The 12,285-nt window shown below is 47.9% G+C and overlaps 1 protein-coding gene across 2 annotated transcripts in view; it reads right to left on the bottom strand.

The window, feature by feature from the left end:
* The window catches only part of TTC28 (tetratricopeptide repeat domain 28), a 129,426-nt gene that overhangs the window by 11,284 nt on the left and 105,857 nt on the right, over positions 1 to 12,285 (bottom strand). For both annotated transcript variants that reach the window (XM_040611617.1, XM_040611627.1), the window contains 4 exons: positions 9,357 to 9,501; positions 4,762 to 4,941; positions 2,926 to 3,646; positions 1,058 to 1,182 (listed from right to left, as the gene is read on the bottom strand). In XM_040611617.1, coding sequence (XP_040467551.1) covers positions 1,058 to 1,182; positions 2,926 to 3,646; positions 4,762 to 4,941; positions 9,357 to 9,501 — 1,171 coding nt within the window. The remainder of the gene's footprint in view (positions 1 to 1,057; positions 1,183 to 2,925; positions 3,647 to 4,761; positions 4,942 to 9,356; positions 9,502 to 12,285) is intronic.

The following is a 12,285-nucleotide window of genomic DNA, read 5'->3' as shown; positions in this document are numbered from 1 at the left end:
ACTCACAGCTGCAAAATCACTGCAACGAGTGCCAGTATGCTCTGAGATGCTGGGGAAAGCAATACCACAGGAAACTAAGTGCCACTTTGTTTGTGACAGTTTCCTATAAGCCTATAAGAAAGGCAGCTGCCTTTCTCCCCAAAATATGACTCAGGTTCAGGTTCCAGTCTCCCATGTACACTGCTTATTACCAGGCAATAGTTTGCAGCTACATGAGAAGTAACAAGATGTGTGTCCACAAAACCCAGCAACTGGGATGACTAGCAATATTCACAGGTTTTCCTGATGCTATGGATGCTCCATGTTCCTGTGGGACCACAGAAAACACACAGGAAAGAAAAGTATTAAATCAGGAGATTATTCTAGTCACCTGGCAGTTTGGCATCAGTCCTGTGGCTCCCCACAACAGGCTACTGGCACGTACAGGGACCACAGCGCCTCTTACCTTCCACGTATGCAGAGACAGCAGTCACTGTGCTCTGCATTTCCATCACTGCGATGTTCCTGGCTGTTTTCTTGTAGGGACAATGAACCCCAACGATTATCTCCGTTTTAAAGCAGAGACCCAATTCAACAGCACATGCAAACCAGATGGTTTTGCATCTGGTACGTTTATATACATGTATTTTTTTTTTTTAAATATATATATTTTATATTTGCAGGATTTTGCACAATACAATGAAAGACTTCACTTCTTCTTGCCTCTTTTTGCTCTGGACACTTCATCAGGTGTCCCAACAGTCTTCTTATACTGACCCACAGTTTTCACATGGTATGGTGAGGTAAGGGAGAAGGGTTGAAAGTATATATTATGTAATATATATATATATAAAAATATACATAAATATATACAATACACTATATATAATTATATATAATAATGTGTATACTTATTATATATAATAAGTACATATTCTTATTATATAGGATATAACACATCAGAGTGTTTCTCTTCCCATTCATCACTTACAGATGCACACCCACAGGTAACATTATCTCACAGTTACAATGGCCCTCCGGGTACCTGCTGGGTGTGGTAGCGTTTCCTTGATCTTACCAGATGTAGCAGGACACGCAGAGCATCTCGTGCCCTTTCAGGGTGCTGCAGAATCTCAGTCAGGGCCTGTCCTACTAGTGAAGAGGGGCTGTTCAGCTTCATATCGCTCCCAATAAGCATGAAGCCTGCAGGTTTCAGAATAAGCGACAGTCAATCTCCTTCTATTATGGAAAATGTTCAAAACAGCAGCAATATCCTCTCCCCTCTCAGACTAACGGAATGATGGTTTACTGCACCCTGCAGAGTGAGTCTTTTCCCAGAGCAGCTGCCCACTCCCTGCCCAGTCCCATAGACTGAACTTCCAGAAAGCTTCTAGATGCTTCTTACTGTCTTCCTCTATTAAATCAATAGTATTTTCCTGTTCAAGCAAGTGGAAAAAACACTGTATTGCAGCTAAACTTGTCCTAGCATGTGCCAGGTCTCCTTTACAGCAGTGGAAATCAATAGATGCTCGCAGAAACAGAACTCAAAACAGAGAGCTTTCCCTGTCTCAGTGAGAAACCTGTCTTGGCTTATGCACCATCTAAATACTAGATTCTCCAGATGGCAGCCCAAGGAGCCCTGCCTGCCCCTTCTCCAACACTGCAGAGAGGTATGCGGCTGCCCATCCTCGCCCTGGTTCTCCATCCGAGACTCACCGTCAAGAATCAAAGATGGAAGTCAGGGATTGTGTGTAACATACTACGGAAGGCGCAGTACTAAGGCAGCTTGAGCAGCTGGAAGCCTCTGCTTGGTGGTGATGCCACACACCCATGGCCATGCGCATTCTGTTTTGCCTAGGAAGCAGTGACTTTTTTTTTATTTTATTTTAATGCCCTTGCCTTTTGAGACAGAAAAATCTTGGAAGGAAAATAAAATACAAACTGAACTGTGGACTGTAACCTAAACTCAGCATCCACCTGGTATTGTCTGAATCACGTTCTAACGCTGGACTCTGCATGCCTGAGACCGCTCTGTCAGACTAACTCCAAGTGTTCACATTAACAAGCTCTGGTGAGTTTCGCACTCCTCCAGCTACACAGAGTTTACATCAGAACCATACTCACAGCACCTTCCTGATCTAAAAACCATGGTACTGCTGCCTGTGCAAAAAAGAAAAAAAGCCATTTGGGGAATGCCTGCAGTTTTCAAAAACCAGGACTTGTGCCAGGGAAAAAAAAAAAAGCAGGTTGTTTGTACATATCCCTGTAACGGCACCGTTGAACTCCAAGACTTTGCCTTTCTGAATCTCAGCTCACTCATCTAATTGAGAGGGAGCGAGCCCCAGCCCTCCATCAGGAGCTCACACTGCTGAGAAATTTCCAGTGGAAGCAAGGGAAAACTTTCTCCTGAAAGGATCAAAGGAGAAAGCCCTACAAGGTTTATGTCACAGAAATCATAGCTACTGATTGCTGCTGCAACTTCCAGAAGTCCTACTCTTGGCTCTTTGTTAAGAATTCCCCTAAATACTCAGTGAGAAGGTTCTGAATATTTGCTCCAACTAACTCCATTCCAAGTACACAGGAAATGTGACCTACAGGTTACAAACACAGGGAAGGAGCTATTGTATTGCATGTTTTTTCTTTCCAGTCACGAAACCATTGTGATGAAACACACTTCACCACCTTGCAATTGCTTTAAATGATATCAAATTCATAACACATTTACTATACACAATGAAATGCTGATGCGTTCCATGATGCTGATATTCAGCCACACTCAGCTGAGTAACAGGGTCTGAAGCATGCGGGCTGAATTCTGGGAGAGCACAGGGCACATGCTGCTCCCAACTACCTGCTAGCACTGCTCCTTGCTTAACTCAACCAACCTGGCATTAGAGCACTGCCTAGAAACCCCTCCTCGTTTGCCAAAAAGCAGATTCTTCCTACCTGCCCAGTTGGATGGATGGGAGAACTGCTTGCTGTTCTGTACAGTTTTCATCGCTTCTCCAAGGGCTGCACTGGCTTTCATCCCATTTAAGAGGGAGGAATAGAAGGCATGCACAAACATTTTGGAGGCAGCCACAGGAACAGGCCAGAGTGACACCAGGACACACTGAGCCCCAGCAGCCAGGAATGCTCTTGTCAAGCCAATAACTCCATCAGCAGTGACTTTGCTGTTGGATTCTTGGTAAGAGCCAAGAACCACTAATTTGACAGGAAGCCGCAGATCCAGGACATCAGCTGCTGTAAGCAGAAACTCCTGAAGAGGAGGGCAGTCTGAGATGCTCTCCACATCACTGGCATCATCCTGCATCCGAAGGGATTCTGGGATTGTGTAAGGGTTCCCAAAAGAACTCTTGCTGCTGGCTGGATTGCTGTCAGTATTGGGTGTCAGGACCAAAGCAGCCAGTTTCCAGGAGACATGGGTTGCAAAATGGACACATTCTGCCTGAGTGAGGGCACTCATGACCCTCTCTTTTGTTGCTGCGCTGCCAACTAAGGGCTGGCAGCCAAGTAACTCAGATACCATATATGCTTCCTCTTCTGCAGAGGGCATAGGTCCCCAGAGCCACCTGTCCATAACTGCTGAAGGGAGCTTGGGATTTCCTATGACAGCTGCCATTGAGGTAGAACTGGAGTAAGCAGGGGTATTCTTCCTTGCATGGGACTACAAAGAGAAAGAGAAAATGGTGATCAAAGACATGTTTGTTATAGTGCTGGTAATAAAACACCCTGACTCTGGCTCTAACCAGAAGCCTGGTTGTCATAATTAAAAAAAAAAAAAAAAAAGCTATCTGCATTTCTTTAGTTTCTTCCACCTGACTATTCCAAGGAACACTTCTGCTTGAGTCCAGTCAGGATTTCTATCCCCACATCTGGGATGAACAGATAGGTAAAACCAGAAAGCAACAGACTTGGCCCAGCTCCTTTTGAGGGCTGCAGCAGAGCTAGAAGCATAAAGAAGATTCCAGCTCTCCATTTTATGGGAAGACTACTTGTAATCACTCACTGAGTGGTTTCTTGCAGCTGTATTTCAAGGATCAGCATCATCACTGCCGGCAGCATGGTGCTGCACGCACCTGATTACTGGGGCCTGGTACTGAACAGAAAAGCCTAATTCCCACAGCGGTAACACTGAGAAGGTTCAGACTCTTTCGCTGTTTCAGTGACTGTTTAACCCAGCGCAAGCCAAGCCACACAGCAGCACACTGCTCAGCAAAAGCAGATGTGACTTAGGGCATTCTCCCTGGGGCTTAGAAACGCTGATGCCAAACTTCAGCATGAAGACACTTCTGCATGATTTGCCTGTGGCATTTGCTTTGCCTTTAGCTTCAGTGTCATGAGATATCAGCAGCCTTCTCCACACGGAAAGCTAAAATGTAGATGAACATACCAGAAACGTGATAGGACAGACAGCTTGGCAAGGAAGCTCAATATAGATCACCAACTCCGACATTTCTGCAGTCTGCCACCTAGTTCCACACCCTAGGACATGCTACCCCTCACATGAGGACATCCAAATGATCCATTCCCCTTGTCCTTCCTGGCACACCTGGGGCTGTGATTTTGTGCTTCAGGAACTACATCAGAATCTACTTCACAGCTGTGGTGCTTAACGTGCTCATCAGAACTGGGAGTGCCTCGGCAGGGGGGCTACATATCTGTTTCTGTTCTTGTGTCTGGCATAGCAGGGCAGAGCCGCCGCTTTTCTAGCGGGTGTAAGAACCCGCACCCCGCAGGAGAGGTTCTGTGAGAGAGAGGTTTTATAAGGCAATGTCAGACCTTGGAGCTGGGATTCAGTGACTGGATGGACGGCACTGCAATGAGGCTGAAGCGCTCATAGAGGTACTCGTTGGAGGAACTGCCCTTCAGGAGAGCAAAAGGAATGAGGTACAGTTCCCCCTCCAGAACCAGTATCAGCTGGCGATGGCGGCCAACAGGCCCACTGGAATGCATCAAACCCTGAAAAGAAAAGAGAGAGCATCAGTTCGGCCCTTTCACTCCAGCAGGTGCCCCAGCTTGCACTTCCCAAGCATCAGGCTCTAGTCTGACCCCACGCCAGGTTTGGAAATATCCGTATCAGAGTTATGCTCCATGTGAGCACGGGTGCGGCGCCAGGCGAACACACGCTGGCGTTGGGCAGGTCTGCACGGCCGGACTGCTGCTCCCCTGTGCACCAGCGATCCCACCGAGCCAAACGAGCCTCGAGCGCACCGACACGCTGCGATCTCGGTCATCACCCCCAGCCCCAGCAAGTGCGCTGGGACGCAGCCTCACCGCAGCACAGCAGCTCCTCCCGCTCCACCATAACATCTCTGCGACCCCAACCACCTACACCTTGTCAATGTTACCACCTTATCCCTTGAAAGAGAATATTCTTTCTGATACTGAATTTCAAACTAGTGATTTCCTACATAAAAGCAAAAAATCTACAGGCTGTGCCCATGATCTGCGCTTCAAGACACTTGACACTGTCATTACCCAGAGCCTCAAGCAGGGCTAAACAGAAAGTACCCTACGGGGTAGCTGGGGCACCTTATGGGCCTTGCCAAGCAGGGAGAGTAATAAATAGGGAACATGCAGCTGGGCACAAAAGTGGCAACTGCTCCTGGTCCAATCTTAACTGGAGGAATTTCACTAATTTATCAAAGCGTATCATAAAAATAATTAGTTAGCACCCCAGGAAAGAGTAACTTCAAAGCACTGAAATTTGCTCCTGCTTAAACACTTGCAGCACACACCAAAAAAGTCTAAAGGACTCATGCAAAACAGCAGTAAATTTCTAAGCAGTTCTACACCTTTAAGCTAGCGTAGCAGCCGTAGCTTGGCATGGCAAATAAACCATTCATTTGAAGATGAAACTTTTAGCACAAGCCTGGATGAGACCAAATCCCCAACTTGACATATTTTTGTTGATAACCAGTTCAACTAGTGTTGTTCTGTTGCTGTCCAGACTGCTCGATGTTCCCAAAGGCAAGCTAACTCTGCACTGTCCACTGCAGGATGGAGACAAGGACCCAGTACGCAGGACTAGATTCTTGTCCTTAGATTCTCAATTCTTTTGAGAATTTTCATTCTGGGCTATTTTAATTGCCATCAGATGTAGCAAACATCTGTTTTGACAGGAGACAAACAGCTACTCGGGCTGCTCAGCATATTAAGACAAAACTGCCTGACTCCATTCCAAGTGGATTTCTGAACTAGCTTCCAATGCCTCCAAACATTACCTCTTCCTGATGCAAATTCTGGAGCTTTAACAGAACAGCAGTAAAGGAAGAGTATTTTTCAAACATATGGCTTACATTTCATAAATAATAACCGCCAAAACCTCTGAGGTGCTAGCTAGTTACATTATTATCTGAAGAAATAACATCCATGTTCATCATTCTGTTATTTATCAAACATTGCTCCCTTTAACATCTGTGCTTTAGAGCACGCTTATTTCAGTCAAGTCCCCATTTAAGTCAGGGAAAGAATAATATTCCTTCTTTCACTGCCAGCAGTGAACTACTACTATGAAACGTCCAACAGGAACACAGACTTGTGAAACGAGAGGGATGCAGGAGTAACGTCAGAAAATCTTGAAGCGTGGACATGTCAAACAACCAGACAGTGCAACAGAAAAGAAAGGGATTTTGTGAATTTTGAGGGCATTACTACTTGTGTGAAGCTTTATATAGAGAGCTCAGACAAATGCACCCTGGTCCTAACACACAACTCTTCCCCTCCGCCTTGCTCAGGGTCTGTCTGGAGCAGACTTCCAGACTGCACTGTGATGCACTGACAGCTGACAATTAATTTGAGACACATTGACCCCATCTCACTAGCAATCAAAGAATAACAGGAATTTGCAGTCAGTCTCAAGCTTTAGTTCTCAGGCAGCAGCAAAGATGAATGAACATCGCTAAAGAAACAGAAAAATCAGTCTGGCGTTCTCCTCCAAAGGGAGTCTGGGGCGAGTCAGAAGTACCAGAAAACAGGTCAGCTATGAGGGAGAACGTCAAACAGTAGAAGGTTGAAGAGAGACAGCAAGATGCTTTTAAAGGCTTCTTGCCATTTGAAGTGGGAACAAAACTGCTGAACGATAAGAAAATTTTCATTTAAAAGGAGTTAAAAATAGTTGCCGACCTCTTGCTGTTTCTCATGTCCTCCTTAGAGCTCTGGAGCTCACCCTGCCCCACAGACTGCAGAGATGCCAGGCAGCTGCTGACACACAGCAGGCTGGGGAGCCGTCCTGCCCGCCACCTCCACTCCAGCCTGACATGCTGCCTACCAGCCCAGCAGCCTCGAGGGAGGCGTCCCTGGCATTGCTGCCTGGGGTGAACCAGGCGGCTGCACTTACCCGCCTCCCTTTCAGCCCTGCCTCCGTCTGCAGAGCCCAAGCTGACAAGCAGCAGCTTCCCACCAGGGCAGTTGTTGCTTTCCAGAAATGCTTTTGGAGTTTTTTGGTTGTTTTGTTTGTTTTATTAATATATAATCCATTTTACTTACTGCTTCAGGAGCTTTAGCTGTCAGCAACACAATCAGAGAGCATCTAAGCCATAGTGACATGTGCCTAGCAGAATTTTTAGTTTGTATGTAAAACCCCTAGAGTTTTATTTTTTTTTCCTCATGAGGTCTCTGTGTGCATTGCAGAAACAGAAATAAAACTATAAGGATAATTTGTGTTTCATTATGTCTCCAAGAATTAATTTTATGGTGCATTCTACAAAAAAAAACCCTCTTCAACAAGAAAAAGGAGACAAGCATGAACTTGCCGAGCACAGAACACGTGCTCTACTTCACAGCAACAATACCAGCTACACTGGTGATTTGTCACGAAGGTGAGAAAGGCGCTGGTCCACCCCTTGTGGGGCACGTGGCTGTGCAGGGTTAGGCTGGCTGACAGCTGCTGGCTTGGATGGGTCCCTCGCAGCTCGTGTAGCTGTAATTGGGAGTCTCCTTATCTTGGGATTGCCAAACCACACACAAACCTGAACTGCAACTTCTTAGAAAGCAGCTAGTAAGGACCCTGTAACAGCTAATTCTGCACTCTCTGAAAGCCCTGCCAAGCCCCACCGTACCCTGCTGGAGACAACTTCGGGCCCCCGACACCCAAACCGACCAAGCAGTGCCCAGCCACAGTGTGTCCTCACCAGGAAGGAGAAGCAGCCTCCTGGGGTTCCCCACGAGGATTTTCTCCCAGCCTGTCTTACCTATTCACACTAGGGGCAGGCAGGCATCTAAGTCCCAGGTGAAGCTTTCTCAAGAATGTTGCAGAAGATGGAACAGAAAAGCCTTAAGCAGGGCTGATCTCGCCCTGCAGAGAGGACAGACGTGCCGCCTCTGTAGCAGAAGGCCCCGCTCCAAGATGCACGGCATGACCGCGGGATGGCAGGCTGACAGAGCTAACAAAAGCTCAGGCTCACACAGGTTATGCCTCCACAGCGGAGGTGACTTCTGCAGACAAGATTAAAGTGTCCAAACAGCCTTTAAAGTAACCCAGGGTAGAGCTGGTTTTCCCTCTCACATGACAGAAACATGACATTTTGATTTGTTCGTTCAGCTGGATACAAACTGAGAAAAGACTAATTCTTGACTCAGCAACTTTACCTCCTCAAGCTAGGGATACGGTGCGACAGAGACAGGACTTGTTAATCTATCCTGCCACTGTTCCGTGAGACTGGAACCTGCCCCCGGCCTCCTGCATGGCCTGGCAGAACGCCGTGCCACGCAGCTCCCCTTGGCTTCTGCATTCGCCCCATGACCCACCGACACGGGACCCTGCTGGCAGGTGCACCCTGCTGCAGCACCGCTGGGTCCCGAATGGCCCGAGTGCCAGGACAGTGGCAGCGAACCAAGCAGGCTGCCGAGCGCCTGACCAGCCCCAGCAGCAGCTCCCACCCACTGCTGCTGGCACCCACAGGAAACATCCACCTCCGTGCAAAAGCACCAAGCCCTGGGATGAAGAGCGAGCAAGGTCCGGCTTGCCTGGCTGTGGCTGGCTGCCAGCGTGGCACTGCAGGGCAGTGGGAGGCGCAGGGTGGGCCAGCAGTGCTGCCAGGCTCCCAGGACTGCTTCTTCCGTCCCCTGACCCAGACAAGAGCTCTGTCCATAGACCGAACTGCTGAGTTTGCCAATTAGTATCAGTGAACTAAGAATATGCTTCCTGCTTAGGTTCATCAAAAGCGTCACTACTGTGGCAGCTCACTGGAAGTGGTATCAACCACAGCATCCCTTGTGTCCACTTCCCAACACACCCAGCCTCACCATCTGGAAAGACCAAGTGAAAACCACCACGCTTCAGACACAGTCCCCAAGCTGCCTGTTCTTGCTTTCCCACACTGACAGAGGATTTTGTAAGTGAATCTCTACATTTGTCCACGCCAAAGGCTTACTCCTTCCATAGGTCCTATCAGCAAGTCGTAGAGCGCACGGAGTGGGGGTTTGGTGAAGGATGTCTGCCTCCTTGGAAGAGATGATGTTCCATCCTTAACAGGAGACATGGTACTGCTGAACAGACTGGTCATGCTCTGACAGCTCCTGTGGGCAAAAGGCAAGTGAGAGGTTACTTGCAGAAACCTGAGGTCAACTACAGGTTGCCCTGACTTTGTAACACTGACCAACAGGCCAGTTCCTGTCCATCCAGAGGACTCTCTTCTGTAACAGGCTTAACGGCAGGGCTTTATTCTCCCATTCAGCTTCACACCACAATGAACAATAACACTAATGGCAGGCTGAACCAGCTGCAAACAGCACACTAATTGCTACGGAGCGCCTGAAGTGCTGTTCACAGTTGTTACTCATAGGTATCTATAGCAGGCAGGCAGAGACGCATTAAGTATTGACTATAATCACAGGAAGACGTGTACTGGGGTTTTACACCAACTAATCTAGCATAGTACCAAAAGAAACTATGATAACAGGCAAACAACAAGACATGAAAGTTACGCTTGTGCTTGCTGCCACTCCTCTGAACGGCTCCATGAAGTCAGATGCGAGAGCTGACCAGGAGCCCCTTTCTGATAACCCCCCCAGACAGAGCTCTGCACGTGCTCTTCTGGCATCACCAGCCCCAAACACCGTCATGCTGAGGAGACCGAGATGGCATGGCTACAAAAAGTTACTGCCCTGCTGAGGAAATGATGTTGCCCCATTCCAGTCTCACTAATCCAGCAGCTGCGCTCCCCAGAAACATTATCCTTGGCTTGGTGCCATGAACAACCATTTTATGTGAAAAGGATAACTTTCCAGAAAGTTTTAACAGGTGGGCCTTGAAGAAAAGGCAGGGAGGGAAACAAGACATTGAACAGTAACGGTAGTGCAAGGTCTGAAGTGTAACCAGAGTAACCACTGGGGCTGTCCAGTAACAAAACAATCTCAAACATAAAAGGCCACCCATGAGGCAACACATGCCGCGTTGTCCTCAAGGTGCCAAATGCATTGGATGGAGGGTTCCATGAAATCCCAGTCCAGATCATGCTCTGATGGTGCCGGGCAGAGAAAGCCGCCCTCCATTCCTGGTCTCTGTGAAGCACAGCGCTGTTTTGCCTCTCAGACACCTTCCAATGCTATATGCCTTTGCCAATTTACACAACAGGAAAGCAGCTAGAGTTTCCTGATTCATGACCAAACTCATGCGCTTTATCAGGACGTTAGTCTGCAATGTCCGTTTTTTAAGAATGCTTACTCTGACGAAACGCCTGTCTCTGTTCTTCACTTTTACCTCTTGCCTGAATCTATTTTGGGCTATCAATGGAGAAAAGAAAAGCAGAAAGCGTCTGCACATCCAGAAAACCAAAAAGAAAACTCAGCATCCAACAGACACATTAATCAATGAGACGTATTAACAGTTGATTGTGTATTTACTATAGGCATATATATTCATATGTATATGCATACATATATGCCTATAGCAGACACACACACACACACAGAGGCACAGTGTCTCTTTGCACTACCAGATTAAGCCAACATGCAGGAAAAGACAAGGAGAGCAGAAGTATTGCACTCCAGTGCACTCCCTTACCACTGACAAACCATGGGCCTGAGACACCCCTGACCTTTTCTGACACAGACCAGACAGAGATTAAAAAAATTTCTCTCTTCCCTCACTTGCTGCAATGTCACCAGAACCAGCCCACATCATGTCTAAAACCTGTTCTCTAAAGAAAAAAACAATGCTATCCCCCATGCTCCCCACTAACAATGAATTTCATCTTGTGAGCCAACAGGAGTCATTTAAGAATGTGGACCGAAGCTCAGTGTCCATCTGCCCCGCTCCCTGACACAGAGATTCTGGTGAAGTGTGAGTGTGCTGCTGCAAACTTGACTGGGTGACTGCTGCAACACCAAGTTCACCGCAGGACAAGCATGGGCTCAGTGCTGTCTGCTCCCCCCCGGACCCCTCTGCCTAGCTTCACTGCAGCAGCTGATGAGCCAAGCACACTCTGCAGTGCTCAGCTGCTTCTGTACTTTACGTAGCACAGATTTTAAAATCAGATCGGGAAATCAAACCTGTGCTTTCCCAATCTCACACGTTTCTAGTGCCCTGAACCCTGTGCTCAAAGCCCATCCCTCTTGTATCTCCTGCCTGATAAGCCAGCCTGGAAGGGCAGGGATACCCACCCCACTGCTCACCCAGGATCCAGCGAGCGCGCAGAGCTTTAGCCCCAGCACAACAGCCCTGACCTTCCCAAGCAGCAGCTACTTGCCAGCAGGCGGCACTCGCCAGCCTCCCCTGCTGTATTAAGTTAATTTATTGCAGGGAACAGGGGCTTGATTACTCTAATCAGCAGAGCCTCCTTCATCTTAGTTTCACAGCCAAGCAGCTCTAGATTTATTCCTTCGCCACTTGGATTGCTTTTTATTAGAACAAAACCAAGGGAGTAACATAAATCTTTCGCATCTCTTGCCTGTGTGTTTGCGTACACAAAGAAGAGTAAGAAAATCCATACGGGGAGGATGGACAAAGATCTTCTGCAGCAGGCAGAGCAGACCTGAAGCCCTGGCCAGCCCGCTCCCTTCCAAAGCAGAGCAGCCCAAGGGCTCTCCAGGTGGCCTGTCAGGCACCTGAGTCCAGGTGATTTCAGTGTGACAACAGACTTCTGGTCAAACGCCCCTTCTACAAGGCACCAGTGCTGGCTTCTGGGATGCTGCACTGATCATTTTTACCTTGCTCTTGCAATGTAGAGGGGTCCCCTGATTTCTGGAAGAGTGAAATCTCTCCCCTGGAAGCCCCTGCACAGACTCCGCAGTGCTCTTTATTTATAACCCTTTGTGTAAGGCAGCCCGACCTGCGGCAAGCAGAGGAAACAGCATGAACTG

This window comes from Falco naumanni, chromosome 1 (genome assembly GCF_017639655.2).
Source record: "Falco naumanni isolate bFalNau1 chromosome 1, bFalNau1.pat, whole genome shotgun sequence".
Lineage (NCBI taxonomy): Eukaryota > Metazoa > Chordata > Aves > Falconiformes > Falconidae > Falco > Falco naumanni.
Note: the sequence above shows the minus strand (reverse complement) of the source record. Positions and strands in the feature narration are given on the sequence as shown.